Source organism: Amblyraja radiata, unplaced genomic scaffold (genome assembly GCF_010909765.2).
Source record: "Amblyraja radiata isolate CabotCenter1 unplaced genomic scaffold, sAmbRad1.1.pri scaffold_294_ctg1, whole genome shotgun sequence".
Taxonomy (NCBI): domain Eukaryota; kingdom Metazoa; phylum Chordata; class Chondrichthyes; order Rajiformes; family Rajidae; genus Amblyraja; species Amblyraja radiata.
In genome coordinates this window covers 37,501-51,810 of record NW_022630504.1, presented here as the reverse complement: position 1 = coordinate 51,810, position 14,310 = coordinate 37,501, and the positions used below count along the sequence as shown (strand labels likewise).

Genomic DNA, 14,310 nt, shown 5'->3' with positions numbered 1-14,310 from the left:
GGAAACTGGCCCTTCGGCCCACCGAGTCCACACCGACCAACAATCACCTCGTACAGCAGCACTATTCTACATACTGGGGACAATTCACAGAAGCCAATGAACCCACACACCTGCACGTCTTTGGAATGTGGGAGGAAACCCACCTGGTCACAGGGAGAACGTACACACTCCGTACAGACAGCACCCCTGGTCAGGATCGAACCCGGGTCTCTGGCGTTGTGAAGCAGCAACTCTACCGCTGCACCACGCCATGGCTGCAGATCCATCAATTAACGACCTCCACAATTCCGAGACAGGTCAGGATAGGCAATAAATGGCGGCCACACACTGACACCCACATACTGTGAACGAGTAAACGAACAGAACAACAGAAGAGAAATACTTGAGGAAAACTAATTGGTGGTTTGGCTGACGTTAGCTGAATAGGAATGGCACGATGAGAGCAGCTGAAATAGATGTTTAGTGGTGCCTTTTGTACTGTAGATTTTGGAATCATCGAATATCACAGCAAAGACCCTTGGTACAATGCCAGCACTTTGATGGAACTGTCCAATTAATCCCATACCCCTGTCCAATTAATCCCATACCCCTGCTCCTATAAATATATAGACTATTCCCTTTTGAGAGTCATTATTAAATATCCATCCACTATCCTTCCACTGAGTGAATTCCACCTCATAATTCTCACTGTGTATGAAAAAAATCTTAAACCCCCTCTGGTTCTTTTGGCAAACACCTTAAATCTTTGCCCTGTGTTCGCTATCTCCCACTGGGAATCATTTCTCCTTATCTTCCTGATAATTTTGAACAACTTCCTACAGATATCTCAGTGTCTCTGATCATGCCAGACTTAGCACAGACATGCACAGACATGCACAGACATACATAGACAGACACACAGCCGCGGCGCGACTCTCGTCAGCAGCGGCCTCTGCAGTCCGTCTGCGTTTTTTATTATTTTATGTCTATGTTTTTTTATGTAGTTTTTGTTATTTTTTGTTGGGGTGTGTGTGTGTTGGGGGGGGGGGGGTGGGGGGTAACTTTTAAATCTCTCCCTGCACGGGAGACCCTACCTTTTCTTTGTCGGGTCTCCGTTGTCGTTGGGGCTGCAACGAGGAGCGGCCTCCAACAGGAAGACCGGGAACTGTGGTGCCGACTACTCACCTCACCGTCGCGGAGCTGGCCGAGTCCAGAGCGGGTGGAGCTGTGGTGGACGCTGCTGCGGCTCGACCTCCGGAGGTTCGGTGGCTGCAACTGCGGGTTTGGCGGACGGCGACACCGGGAGCCCGCGGGTCCCTGGAGGGAGTCCGCTTTTCAGGGCTCCCGCAACGGCGACTTCTCCCGCCCGAGTTGCGGGGTTGAAGAGCTCCTGGAGCGGGGCCTTACAGCACCGCCCCGCGCGGCTTGGAATGGCCGCGGGAGTTTACGAGCGCCCACCGGGGGCTCTAACACCAAGACCCGGTGTGCGACCTTGCATCACCCGGCGTGGCTTTAATGGCCACGGGACAATTCTCCATCGCCCGCCGGGCGCTTTGACTTTGACTCTGACATCGGGGGGGAGAGTGCAGTGGAGAGATAAGTTTTTTTGGCCTTCCATCACAGCAATGTGATGGATGTTTATGTAAATTATGTTGTGTCTTGGGTCTATTTGTTTGTAATGTATGGCTGCAGAAACGGCATTTCGTTTGGACCTCAAGGGGTCCAAATGACAATAAATTGAATTGTATTGTATTGTATTGTACACACACGCAGCCACACAAATAAACACACACATAGACATACACACACATAGACACACAAGCAGACACACACATAGACACACAGGCAGACACACACCTAGACACACAGGCAAACATACATGCAGACATACAAGCAAACACACATGCAGACATACAGGCAGACACACACATAGATACACACACATAGACACACACATAAACACACACACACACACACACACACACACACACACAGTATTGTATTGTATTTTAATGACCACACAGCCAGGCTGGTGGAATTTGGGTTGTCAGCAGCGATACAATAATAAAGAACACACAACCACAATAAAAATGTAACACAAACATCCATCACAGCATTCATCACTGTGGTGGAAGGCACAAAAAATTGGCCAGTCCTCCTCCATTTCCCCCCCGTGGACAGGACCTGAGTCCAGAGTCCAGAGTCAGTCCAGGATCGACTCTTCCTCACCGGAGACCGCGGCTTTAAGTTGTTGTAGGCCGCAGGCCGGCGGTCGAGATTTAAAGACTCTGCCGCAGCCAGAAGCACCGTAGACTGCAGGGCCGGCGGTCGACATAGACAAACACATAGACACACACGCAGACACACACATAGACGCACACATAGACACACACATAGGCACACACATAGACACACACATAGACATACACACACTGCTCTGTGTATATTGCTTTACATTTCAAACCAATTGAATGTCTAATTCTATTCAGTTCATCTGCAGCGAAGAGCTCTCTGTGGTCTGCCATTACAGCTCAGAGCTGCCCTCTCCTGGGCAGTTGTACTTTAGCAGTTTGATTCACATCCAGCTGAAACCTAACCATTTAAAACACCACTTTCCATTTCCCCATAATATCCACCTGGATAGATAGCTACAATAATCCAGTGGGAATTCCTCTATTGCAGAGGCAGAAATGCTAGAGGCAGATAAACTGAAATCTGTAGGAAACACAGCGAAGCCTAATGTTTACATATTATAAACTGAGGATAACACAGAGTTTTAATGTTATTCCTGTGTATAAGTCGTTGGAGCAGAATATCTAGTCTACTCAGCCATTCAATAATTTAGTTTAGTTTAGTATAAAGATACAGTGCGGAAACAGGCCCTTCGGCCCAGCACGTCAGCGCTGACCAGTGATCCCCGCACATTAACACTCTCCAACACACACTGGTGACAATTTACAATTTTACCGAAGCCAATTAACCTACAAACCTGTACATAGTTGGAGTGCGAGAGGAAACCAAAGCACACGGAGAAAACCCACACAGGTCACGGGGAGAATGTACAAACTCCATTTAGACAGTACCTGTGGTCATGATTGATACCCGACTTCACAAAATGAACAACTACCAACGCAGAGCTAAAATGAGCTGGGTGTTGTGTCTATGTACTAGTTCATAATAGTTCATAATGCACTTGCATAATCATCTGACACTGTATAAAATCATGAGAGGAAAAGATCAGGTATATCGAGTAGATGGTCCAGAGTAGGGGAATCGAGGACCAGAGGACAAAGGTTCAAGGTGAAGGGGAAAGATTTAATAGGAATCTGAGGGGTAACATTTACTCACTGGGTGGGTGTTTTGAACAAGCTGCCAGAAGAGGTAGTTGAGGCTGGGACAATCCCAGCGTTTAAGAAACAGTGAGACAGGGTACATGGGTAGGGCAGATTTGGAGGGATATGGACCAAACGCAGGCTTGTATTTCTTGTCGTCTGTTTGCCTCCCTGATTATCTTCTTAAGTGTACCCCCACACTTCTTATACTCGAGGAGGGATTTTCTGCTTAACTATGACGTACGCCTTATTTTTCCTAGTGAGACCCTCAACATCTCTCGCCAACCTCTCTCGATTCTCTTAAACTTGCCATCCTTATTTGTAAACAGATTACCCCAATCCACGCATATAGGTCCCAGCCTCATGCCACCAAGATCAGCACTTCCACATTTTCAGATTTTAACTTGCACCAGTCCTATCCTTCTCCATAACAACTTTAACATTAATAAAATTATGCTCACTTCTCCAAGTTGCTTCCATACTGACATTTCAGTCACATGTCCTATTGTTTTCACAAAGAGGAGGTCCAATGTTGCGCCCCTCTAGTAACACCATCTACATATTGATCAAGAAAACGTTCTTGGACAGATTTAATAACTTATACCCCGTCCAACCCCTTTAAGTCTCGAGAGACCCGGTCAATATGAGAGGTTAAAATCTCCCATTAAAGTTACTCTATTATTTTACAGCAACGTAAAATCTCCCTCTACACCTGATCCTCCAATTCGCGCTGACTATGGGAGGGGAGGAGAAGGGGGGGGGGGTCTATAATACAGCCCTATCAATGTGATAATTCCCTTCCTGTTTCTAAGTTCTGCCCACGTACCTGTCTGCGTAGTACCCCAGAATAGTATCTCTGGTTATGTACTCATTCTTCAAGAAGGCAAATCCTCCCATCTGTCTTCCCTTCCTTGATCTTCTTTCGCCCATGTAGCTTCTCAACATTGAAATATTGTGCTGGCAGTCTTGCCCTTCTCTCAGCCATATATCTGTGATGAAAGTAATATCACAGTCCCTAAGGCAAACCATGCCCTGGGTTCAATGCCTATAGCATTGAGATAAATATACAGCAAACCACCGTTCTTTAACTTCTTTCTGAACCTCGTATATTCACTCTGCAGGTCGTCCGCCTTCTTCCTACATCAATGTAGCACCGTCTGAACACACAAACCAGCTGCAGGACCTCCGTCTTCTTCCTACTTACAGCGTTGGTATTTCTGATACTACAATCACTTCTGGCTGCTCACCATCCCCCCTAAGAATGTTCTGCAACGGCGGGGGGATATCCAGGACTCTTGGACCACGGAAACAAAAATACACATTTGAGTTCCATTTGTGACCACAGAAACTTCTCGCTAGACCCCACTATCACTATCTCCCATCAATGTAGCCCCGTCTGAACACACAAACCAGCTGCGCGTCAGAGCCGGAGTCAGTGTCTAAGAAATTACTGCTGCTGCTTTCTCTTGCGCAGTCATCCACCACAACACTACCCATAATGTGTTTTCATGGGAAATGGCCACTCTCTGCCTGTTCGCTTTACCATTCCTGGTAGTCACCCGTCTATTTTCTGCCTGCGCCTCAGGTGACCACCTAACTCATACGTGTGGCTGTCTCATTTTTCCAATACAATCCTGAGGTCGTCCAGCGTAGAGGGAGGAATTGGGAGTTGGGGATAGAATCTTTGCTGGAAGATAATGAGATAACGTACAGATAATCAGCAGAGGTGGCTGTTTGCTCAAAGTCACACAGTGAGGGTACAAATTAGCGAATATGTTTCTGTCTTTATTTACAACGTGTATTATTCGATTAATAACACTATGAAAGTACTTCCAGAAACCATCAACTAATTCCTCGGATTCATCTCTTGCAAAATCTCCATAGAACTGGCAAAAGGCAAAGGTGAACGTCATAAATACGCGTCTATCGTCTTCTGTGGTCACATTGGCAATCCGCAAATGTCAGTAACTGCCTCGTAACTTCACCACAAGACACAACCGGAAGAGGGCGCTCTAGGGCATTCAAACGTTTTGGACCAAGCAGGAAGGTGAATTAAGGTGATCGCATTGATAACCAATTGATTACTGATCAATGACTTTTAAATGTCATGAGATTTCACCTTTTGTATAATCTCCTTTATTAAAATAGTTCTTTTTCGAACATAACACAAAAAACATGGGACAATGAAGCACAAAAACTGACCTGTCGACCCACACATTCTGTGCCAAAACATGATGTCAGGACAAACTATTATCTGCCTGCACATAACCCATATCCCACCATTCCCCGCATATCCATGCACCTATCAGAAAAGCACTTCACCGCCACTATCGTATTTGCCTCCACCAACACATATGACAGCCCGTTTCAAGCTCACCATCCTCCATGTAAAAAAATACTCCTCCCTTAAAAATTGCCAGTCTCAACTTCAAACTATGTCCTTAAGTCTTTAACATTTCCGCACTGAGGAAAAGTATCGGACGCTCCACCCAAGCTAAGCCACACATAGGTTTGCCTAACATACGATCACAAACAACAGATGGACAACAGATGGTGTGGACAACAGATGGTGAGAAACTTGTGGGGAGATATTCGACTTTAGCAGGGACTTTCATGGAGAAAACGTGAAACTGGTCCCAGTGGGAGTTGAGCAAACAGAAGAAACAGATGTGGGGTGATTTCTAAAAAATCCAGAGGGGAGGTGAGATTTTCTTCACCCCCAGGGAGCACTGTGTTCTGGAATTTGCTCATTGATAGTCCTGTGGATGGATAATTAACAAAGGCTCTCGAAAGAGCATTGTCTACCTGTTAATTTGATATAATGAAACAAATTGAAGTATGGTCCAGCTGAGGCACAGGTGAGAGAGGGCAGAGAAACGGGGGTGTGGGGGAGAATGGGTAGGGAGTGGTAGTTACTTAAAATTGGAAAATTCAATGTTCACACCGCTGGGTTGGAAGCTACCCAAGCGAATATGTGGGTTGTTCTTTCAGTTTGCATGACACCTCACTCTGGCTATGGAGGAGGACCAGGACAGAAACGTTTATGTTGGAACATGAAGGAGGTTAAAATGGTTAGTAACCGGGAGATCCAGTAGGCCTTGGAGGATTGAGAGCAGTTGTCCGGAAAACAGTGGGCGAGACTCTGCTTGGTAAAGTTGATGTACAGGAGGTAGCATCGGGAACACCGGATGCAGTAGGTGAGGTTAGAGGAGGTTCACTTGAACATCTGTATCATCTGGGAGGACTGATGGGGTCCCTGGATAAAGGCAAGCGAGGAGATATAGGCACAGGTATTACATCTCCTGTGTTGCAGCGGAACGCACTTGGAGAGGGGCAGGTTTGGGTGGGAAGAGAGTGTGAATGGAGATTATGTGGAGGGAGAGGTCTCTGCGACCAGCAAAATGGAGTGGAAATGGGATGATGTAACTGTGGAGAGAACGCATTGGAGGTGACGGAAATGTCGATGATGCGTTGGTTGCGGAGGCTGGTGGGGAGAAAGGTGAGAATCATGGGAACTCTAACCTGGTTCCATCTGGAGGAAGAAGAGACGAGAGCAGAAATACGGACTACGAAGGAGACGCCGATGAGGAATCCATCTTTGACAGCACGGGGAGGGAGGGGGGAGGGTGTGGACAATTACCACATCTCGGATGCCCTAGAATGGAAAGGCTCATCTTGGGAGCAGATGCGACTGAGACGGAGGAAGTGAGAGCAGGAGATAGCGTCTTTGACAGCGGTGGAGTGGGAGGAAATGTGGAATAGATTACTGTGGTAGTCAGCAGGTTTGCAGAACACATACGTTTGGCCTTATTTTACTCTGTTTTCTCTCCCTATATGACCACTTGGTTACCGGTTTCATGATTTCCCAATTACCCTCTTGATACCTATTTCCATGTACTTACTGATGAGAATTGGATTTTGCAAATTCAAAGTAAATCGTATAATCTGACATTATCCAATGTACATTTATCACCCGGGTCTTGAAAGAATGTTTCCAGCTCATTACTAAGCTTTCACAATTAGACTTATGTTCTGCAATGTCTAGCCTTTGTCTTTAGCTCACATCTTGAGACCACAGGCAATCAACGTGGTGCTTTGATTTAATGTCTATGGGATGTGTATGTATGCTCGGACAAAATATGAACACATTAATATCGAATTCCACCTGAAGTATTTATTATGCTTGTTCAATTCTTACATTGAGTGAGATTGAAACAGTTCATTACAAACACCAAAGCAAGGTAAAGCATTATAAGAACAAAGTAACATTCATTGTAACCTGCACAATCTTAAGCATTTACATGGAATGTATAAAAACGCCTACAAATTCAAATAACACGTGTTTATTGATTAGGGAAAAAAAGATCTTTCTTCCAGGAGAAGAATGACGATTAAATATGTTTGTCTACACCTGTCCAGAGAGCAGAGAACATGTTTTCTTCCAAGCTTTAGGGCAAAAAAATCAAACCAAGTGGTTTAAAGTGAAGTCAAAGATTCTGCTTGTGATAAGTTAGCGAGTGATATCAATGCTGTGAAGATCTGCTTGTCGATCTTGCAGGATGGGTGAAAGGCACGTGCTGTCTGATGAAACGCCGAGCGTTTTCCATCATTTCAAGACAGGCTTTGGAAACAAGGTATCATGCTAGATTCACCTGGGAAAGAAAACAAAGCAAATATTATTGGGCCAGCTAAAATCAAGATTTAACATGAATTTAAAAAAGATTTTGGTAATATTCGAGCCATGGAGTCATTCAGCCCTGAAACTGGATAATTGACTCAACTCGTCAATTCCAACCAAAGAGCCCACCTTAGCTACTCCCACTTGCCCGCGTTTGGCTCATGTACATTTAGCCTAACCTGCCCATGTACCTGTCCAAGTATTGTTTAGAAGCGGTTACATGGCCAGTCTCAACCACCTCCAGCTCGTTCCACGTATCATCACCATCTGAAATAAAAGTTTGCCCTGTCACCTTAAATCTACCACTCTCCCCTTAAACCTATGTACAATAATTCTTGATTTCCCTCCTCTAGCTAAAAGGCACAGTACATTTGCCCTATCCGGTCCCCTCATCATCTTATACACCTCTATTAGATAACCCTCCTTTCTCTGAACATGTCTTGTCTTTGAGCAAATAATATTTGAAGCAGGAAAGTGAATATAAAACAACGCAGTGGGTGGAATATTTTGCTGATCATTAGTGATTCTGGCATGTCAGAGACTGACTCACCACCAATGTCCACGTCACCGCCGGCAACTGTTAGCATCAGAAGGTCATCGGCGCCACCGTCCATCGGGAACTGACCGCCCGGACAATCAATAGCTTTACTCTCAGGATCATCATGGTCATCCGGAACTAGATCTAGGAGGAAGTATAAACCGGAATGATCTTCCTGAAAACCTAAATTGTTTTGTAAGCTGCAAGGGATGTGAAATAAACACAGAATATTGGAGTAACTCAGCGGGACAGGCAGCATCTCTGGATAGAAGTAATGGGTGACGTTTAGAGTCGAGACCCTTCTTCAGACTGAGATGTTGTTGTGTAATTGGTATCTGGACGGAGAGAGGATTGTGTTGGGCCTGTGAACTATTTAACGTTGCTCCAATCCGGCGCTATAATTGGTGTTATAGTTCAAGTCCTATCCGCATTGAGAATATAAACACACAATGAATGTTTCATTCAATTACACAGCTGGCGGTCGAGAGGTTTATCTTCAAAGTCAAATTGTTGATGTTTTAAATAGAAACCCCTTACAGGTCCCTGAGATCGCCTCTCTATCATTTCACGGCGAACATGCTCGGACACCTTTTCCCTGATATGTTCTGATTACGAACAAAATGAATTAAAATAGGAGAAAGTGGGAAGCAAAACATGCACCAACCTCGAACACTGGAGGAGGTTCCTTCAGGGAGTTCGCTTGTTGGATGAGCACAGCCCAGAGGGTCGCTGGTGTAATATTCTATTTGATTCATGGAATCAATTGATCCAGAGACTGGAAGTCAACGACAGAGATAGTTATTAGACATCGGGCTAAATTGGACATTGGAGCAGAAGACACACATTATTCATCGTCCCAATGACAGTATCGCGATATGACATATGACATAATGGTGCAATACTGTCAATCTCATGGGCCCCATCTAATCATGTCCATCTGTCGGCTTCATTCAACACACTTTTTTTGGAAAAGGACCCTGGCCATGGATTTGAGGCTGACTCCGGGATGGTGCAGATTCCTTGACTCGATCTATCTTCACACGATCCACCTTGAACATTCCCCTCCCACTAACTACAGGTGTTGCAACACCTATTATTACACCTGCTCCTTATCTCCATTCAGGGACCTAAACGTCAGTCTCCATTATTTCATTCCATGCTCTCGATGTACCCTCCTTTACCTACGTGATGCCAAATGCAGACGAGGCGACCAGATTCTGTCCGCCAGGGACAGCTGGATTTCAATTCCATTCTTCATTCCCATTCGCCCTCTCTGTCCTCCACCTCTTACATTGCCAGATTGAGTTTACATGCAAGCTGGAAGAGCAGCACTTCAGGTAACGCTGATAATCCGATGGTGTAAATATTTAATTCTCCAATTGTCACCCCACTTCTCTCTCCTGATAATCAACCCTGGCTCTCTCAAACACAACATTCTCTCCACTGAGCCTGTCTCTCGCTTCCCATTTCCTTTCCTCACCTCCACCATCTCTATCAGCTCATAACCTATCCCTATCTGCACAGGGTCCACAATTTCCACCCCCCTATTTCCTCTCTATCCACCATCTTTCCCAATGTTTCTATATTTCATTTGTTTACTTTTTTTCTTATCTGATTCCACCATCTGTAGTTCCTTGTCCTCCCTACTATCACCTCCAACCGTTGTGGTCACCTCCACTCTCCATCCGCCTCCCCAAATGGATTTGTCTACAATTCCACCCCCTGTTGCATCCATCCACCTGTCATCTACCAGAAACGTGTGCAGCATTTCCTCTCGCCACTTTCTATCAACCATCTCCGCTCTACTCCAGACATGAAGAAGGGTACGGACACAAACGGTCATCTGTACATTTTCCCTCATAGATCCTGCCCGACCCACTGCGTTGTATCTGTTACAATGTTTTTCTTTTTACTCAATGATCATTAATACGGTCACTGGAGTGGAGGGGATATTTATCGCTGAAGAGCGAGTGTCGAGTACAAATACTCACTTGAATCATCCATCTGACTGAACTTGTTTCCAGGAAGAGTATCGTCAATCTCTTCATAAATTGCTTCGTAAAAGCCAAAGCCTCTGCCTCTCATCTCTGCATCTGTTGAAAGGAGAGTGTGGGTTAACTTGTGGATTTACACGCTTTGTATTTACCAGTCAGTAATTTGCGTATGACATGTAAAAAATATGAATTGATGATATTCAAGGTGAACTGTTGATGAGCATTACCATTGAAGAATTACACTAGAGGTCTAACGGCTTCTTGCAGAAATTAGCAAATTCTACGAACATCAAGAAGATCACAGCTAGTGTGCATTAGTAGGAAGCAATTCCTCATTTCTGTTCTGCCACGACAATGCCGTTCAAAGCCTGATTGCATTCCCAAATACATACGGATGGTACAAGTGTGGCACTGGGTGATCAGGAGTTCAAATTTCCACAGTTTTGTCAATTTAGGAAATGGAAGAAAAATTGTGTTGCATCAAATAAATGGAAGGAGATGGGGGAATAAAGCATTGCATGAGCATAGAATGTGAGGAAAGAGCAAGCTTGAGATGTGGTGGATAGAATCTAATCAGAATGTTCGCGGTTGAGCAGCGCATTGAACAGGATGTTGAATGGAATGGTCTTCTTCTTCTTGCGTATGGCGTGCACAGCCTAAAGTTGTCGGACAACTTGTTCTATTTGACCATATTTGTTTGTGCATGCCAGGTTGATTGCATTCGTCGATACAGGGCGGACAGAGTGGAGGTTGCAATCTCCCACCCCAATGGAATGTTGAACATCAGTCAAGTGAACAATTGATGGAGGAACCCAAACAATAATCACATTTAACATTCCATGCTATTACAACAAATTGCTCTTTCCAATAGGAACCATGGAATACCTACACGATGCTGCACAGTTGCATTTGTTGCTCATAATGCAAGAAAGAAAAGAGCACTTGAAAAAGCGAATGAAAGTCTCTTCACGCTATGAAATGTTGTCTGGAATAATAACGCTGTAACGTTGAACCTCACCTCTTCTTGCTGATTGCCTCCGAGTTATTATCACCAGTGCGACAAATTCGGCGATGAGAAGGATTCCGAGAGTTGTACAAACCACAACAGCCGTGGAGGGCGGCTTCTTTCCCAAAACTGAAATTGAAATTCCTGGATAAACGAAAAACAGAAGCAGTTGGTCCAAACTGAAAACATTTCTAGGGACAATTGATGAATTTTAACCGCGGGTTGTGCATCTTGCTTTGCTAGAAATTTTCCCCAAAATCCGGTCATACATTGCACCAGAAGAATGGCTAAGCGGAAAACAATAAAAAGCTCAAATCTCTATTGTATTGTGCGGAGTGGTATCAATAGAAAATATACTAGAATGTCATGATTCCTCACTAGTGACGCTCAGTATCTAGACAACAGCTGCAATATTGTATTCAGGCATAATGTGCATCTACACTGCTTGACTTCAATGAATAAGACCATTTGGCCCATCAAGTCCACTCCGCCCTCCAATCATGGCTGATATATTTCCCTCTTAACCCCATTCACCTGCCTTCGCCCCATAAGCCCGGACACCCTTTCGGCAACATCTTGCGAATGAGCAAGCACTGTTTTGACTGACTCGACATGCCAACACTTCCTGAGAAGAAAATACTGCCCTGAGTCCAATATCCTGTCTTGTCACAGAGATATTTGTCTGGAGCTGGACATCATGATTTTTTTAGAATTTTGCAAGACCTGTTTCACATACTGAGTCTGCCAATTTGAAAACCACCTGTCATGTTTTCAGCAATTAGCAAACAGTAGCAAGCGAATATCAGCACAGTGTGTAAGTGTAATGGTCAACATCGCATGAATAACAAATACCTGAAGTGCTGGAGCCAGAGGGAATCAAAACTGGACGTGGACATTGTAATTAGTTTTTAGCAACGTCATCGCTTTAGATTTTCAATTAAAACAAAAACGATATTTTACTTATGAAATTGAAGGCATGTAGAGATCGGGTAATAAGCCGAACGACACATACCAGAACAGGTGACATAGACATCTTCCTTGTGATCACAGTCATGTTGACCGAGCGGTGAAGCCAGACAACGGGACAGGAATGATTCACTTCCCGTGCATTTCACTTCATCCAGCCAGATATCACCTGAGGCCGGGGCAATGGTCGCCGCTCCTGGAGTCCAAAGAGCAGAGCCACAGCCCAACTGTCTGCAGACGACATTGGCATCGGGGAGACCCCAGGAGTCATCACACACCGTTCCCCAGCTGTTATTGAATAATATTTCAACCCTTCCGGAGCAATTGTTGCTGCCGTCATCAACCCGCAGTTGTAGATCTAAGTGAAGTTACATTAAATACTCAGTTAAAAATACGTGTGTGCTGAAGTAACTCAACGGGTCAGACAGCATCTCTTTTTTAAAAATATATTTTTATTAGAAGCAAACATATTATGGTAAAATATAATTACATATTATAGTAAAACTTATCATGTATATCAATCATACATTATTAAAAAATTCAATTGTGGATTGATTCTGCTTCTAGTTGTTTTTGTATAGATAGTAAATTAGAGAGAAAGAGAGAGAGAAAAACTACTAATGTCAAAAAATCCTGAGTTCAAGCTTCAGTTGGGTTTCCGTGCCGAGCCAATCTATCCCTTCAAATAGTTAATGAATGGAGACCATATTTTAACAAAAAGTTCTTGTTTGTCCATTAAGACAAGACTAATTATTTCCAGATGTAGGGTCTCCGACATTTCCACGATCCACATTTTAATTGTGGGGGTTATAGGGCCTTTCCAAAATTTTAATATTCATTTTTTTCCCAGTTATTATACTGTAGTCGAGGAAGTTTCTTTGGCTTGTTGTGAGTGTTGAACTTTGTTCTGATATTCCAAGTATTATTAGTTTTGAGTCTGGATCCAATTTAGTATTAACTTCAGAAATTATTCCAAAAATATCAATCCAGAAATTTTTAATTTTTGTACAATTTGCAAATGTATGTGTTGGCCTCTAAGTGCAGATATTTATCACAGATAGGAGAAATATGTGGGAAAAATTCTATTTAGTTTTATTTTGGAGTAAAGTAATCTGTCTCCAGACAGCATCTCTGCATGACGTGTGCAGTGACGTTTCGGATCGGGACCCATCTTTACACTAATTCTACTAAGAGGGAGGGGAAGAGGCTGTAACAGAGATGAAGGCGGGTCTAATCTAGGCAAGTGATAGGTGGATTCAGGTGTGGGGGGTGTTCATTGACAGATGGGTGCACAAAGGTTAGATATGAAAAGAGGACAAAAGGCTGTAATATAAGGAGTGACGAGGATGAAATATGAATCCAGAGGAAAGGATAAAGGTGGAAACGGTCTGATGAGGGTGTAAGGGGGGGAGGGGGGGGGGGAGGGGGAGTGGAAGGGTATGTGGGTGGTATATTGCATGTCGAGGGAGCGAAGAATGAGTTTGGGGAATTATGTCAGTGCACGTTTGGAAGAAGGACTGTTCACAGTACTTGAATCAAAAGGCTAACATAGCTGGGATCCATGCAAGGATCCATGGCTACAGGTTTAACGAGAAGTTTGTGAGATAAGTTAAAAGAGAAGTTGTTGAGGGTTCTCAGCTATTTAGTTGATCACTCATTCATCAAACATCCGGGGTTGACGTCATGCTGACGGCGTAAGTAGTAGAATGACTCGCCTGGTAAACGGCGAGATTTAGATTCATTTCCTCCGTCGCAGTCTTTCCCGCGGGTTGTCTCCGGTATTTCAGCATCTGTTGAGAACAGTGAAATGTTGACGG

The 14,310-nt window shown here is 44.2% G+C and overlaps 2 protein-coding genes and 1 long non-coding RNA gene across 3 annotated transcripts in view; all 3 read right to left on the bottom strand.

Annotated features, from left to right (window-relative positions):
* Positions 1-14,068, bottom strand: part of LOC116969859 (deleted in malignant brain tumors 1 protein-like) — a gene marked incomplete at its 3' end in the record, with an annotated part of 31,037 nt that extends 16,969 nt beyond the window's left edge. Inside the window, exons 1-6 of the mRNA XM_033016625.1 lie at positions 14,059-14,068; positions 12,540-12,851; positions 11,540-11,671; positions 10,519-10,620; positions 9,192-9,302; positions 8,540-8,671 (exon numbers count right to left, since the gene is read on the bottom strand). Coding sequence (XP_032872516.1) covers positions 8,540-8,671; positions 9,192-9,302; positions 10,519-10,620; positions 11,540-11,671; positions 12,540-12,851; positions 14,059-14,068 — 799 coding nt within the window. The remainder of the gene's footprint in view (positions 1-8,539; positions 8,672-9,191; positions 9,303-10,518; positions 10,621-11,539; positions 11,672-12,539; positions 12,852-14,058) is intronic.
* Positions 7,916-9,085, bottom strand: LOC116969860. Its single transcript, XR_004410947.1, has 2 exons — positions 8,540-9,085; positions 7,916-7,963 (listed from the first exon to the last, which is right to left on the bottom strand). It is a non-coding gene; the product is annotated as an uncharacterized LOC116969860 (long non-coding RNA).
* An 86-nt stretch (positions 14,069-14,154) lies between the features above and the next one.
* LOC116969862 (deleted in malignant brain tumors 1 protein-like) overlaps positions 14,155-14,310 on the bottom strand; it is a 2,370-nt gene continuing 2,214 nt past the window's right edge. Inside the window, exon 3 of the mRNA XM_033016626.1 lies at positions 14,155-14,310. This exon is cut by the window's right edge and continues 368 nt beyond it. Within this exon, the coding sequence (XP_032872517.1) occupies positions 14,155-14,310 (156 nt within the window).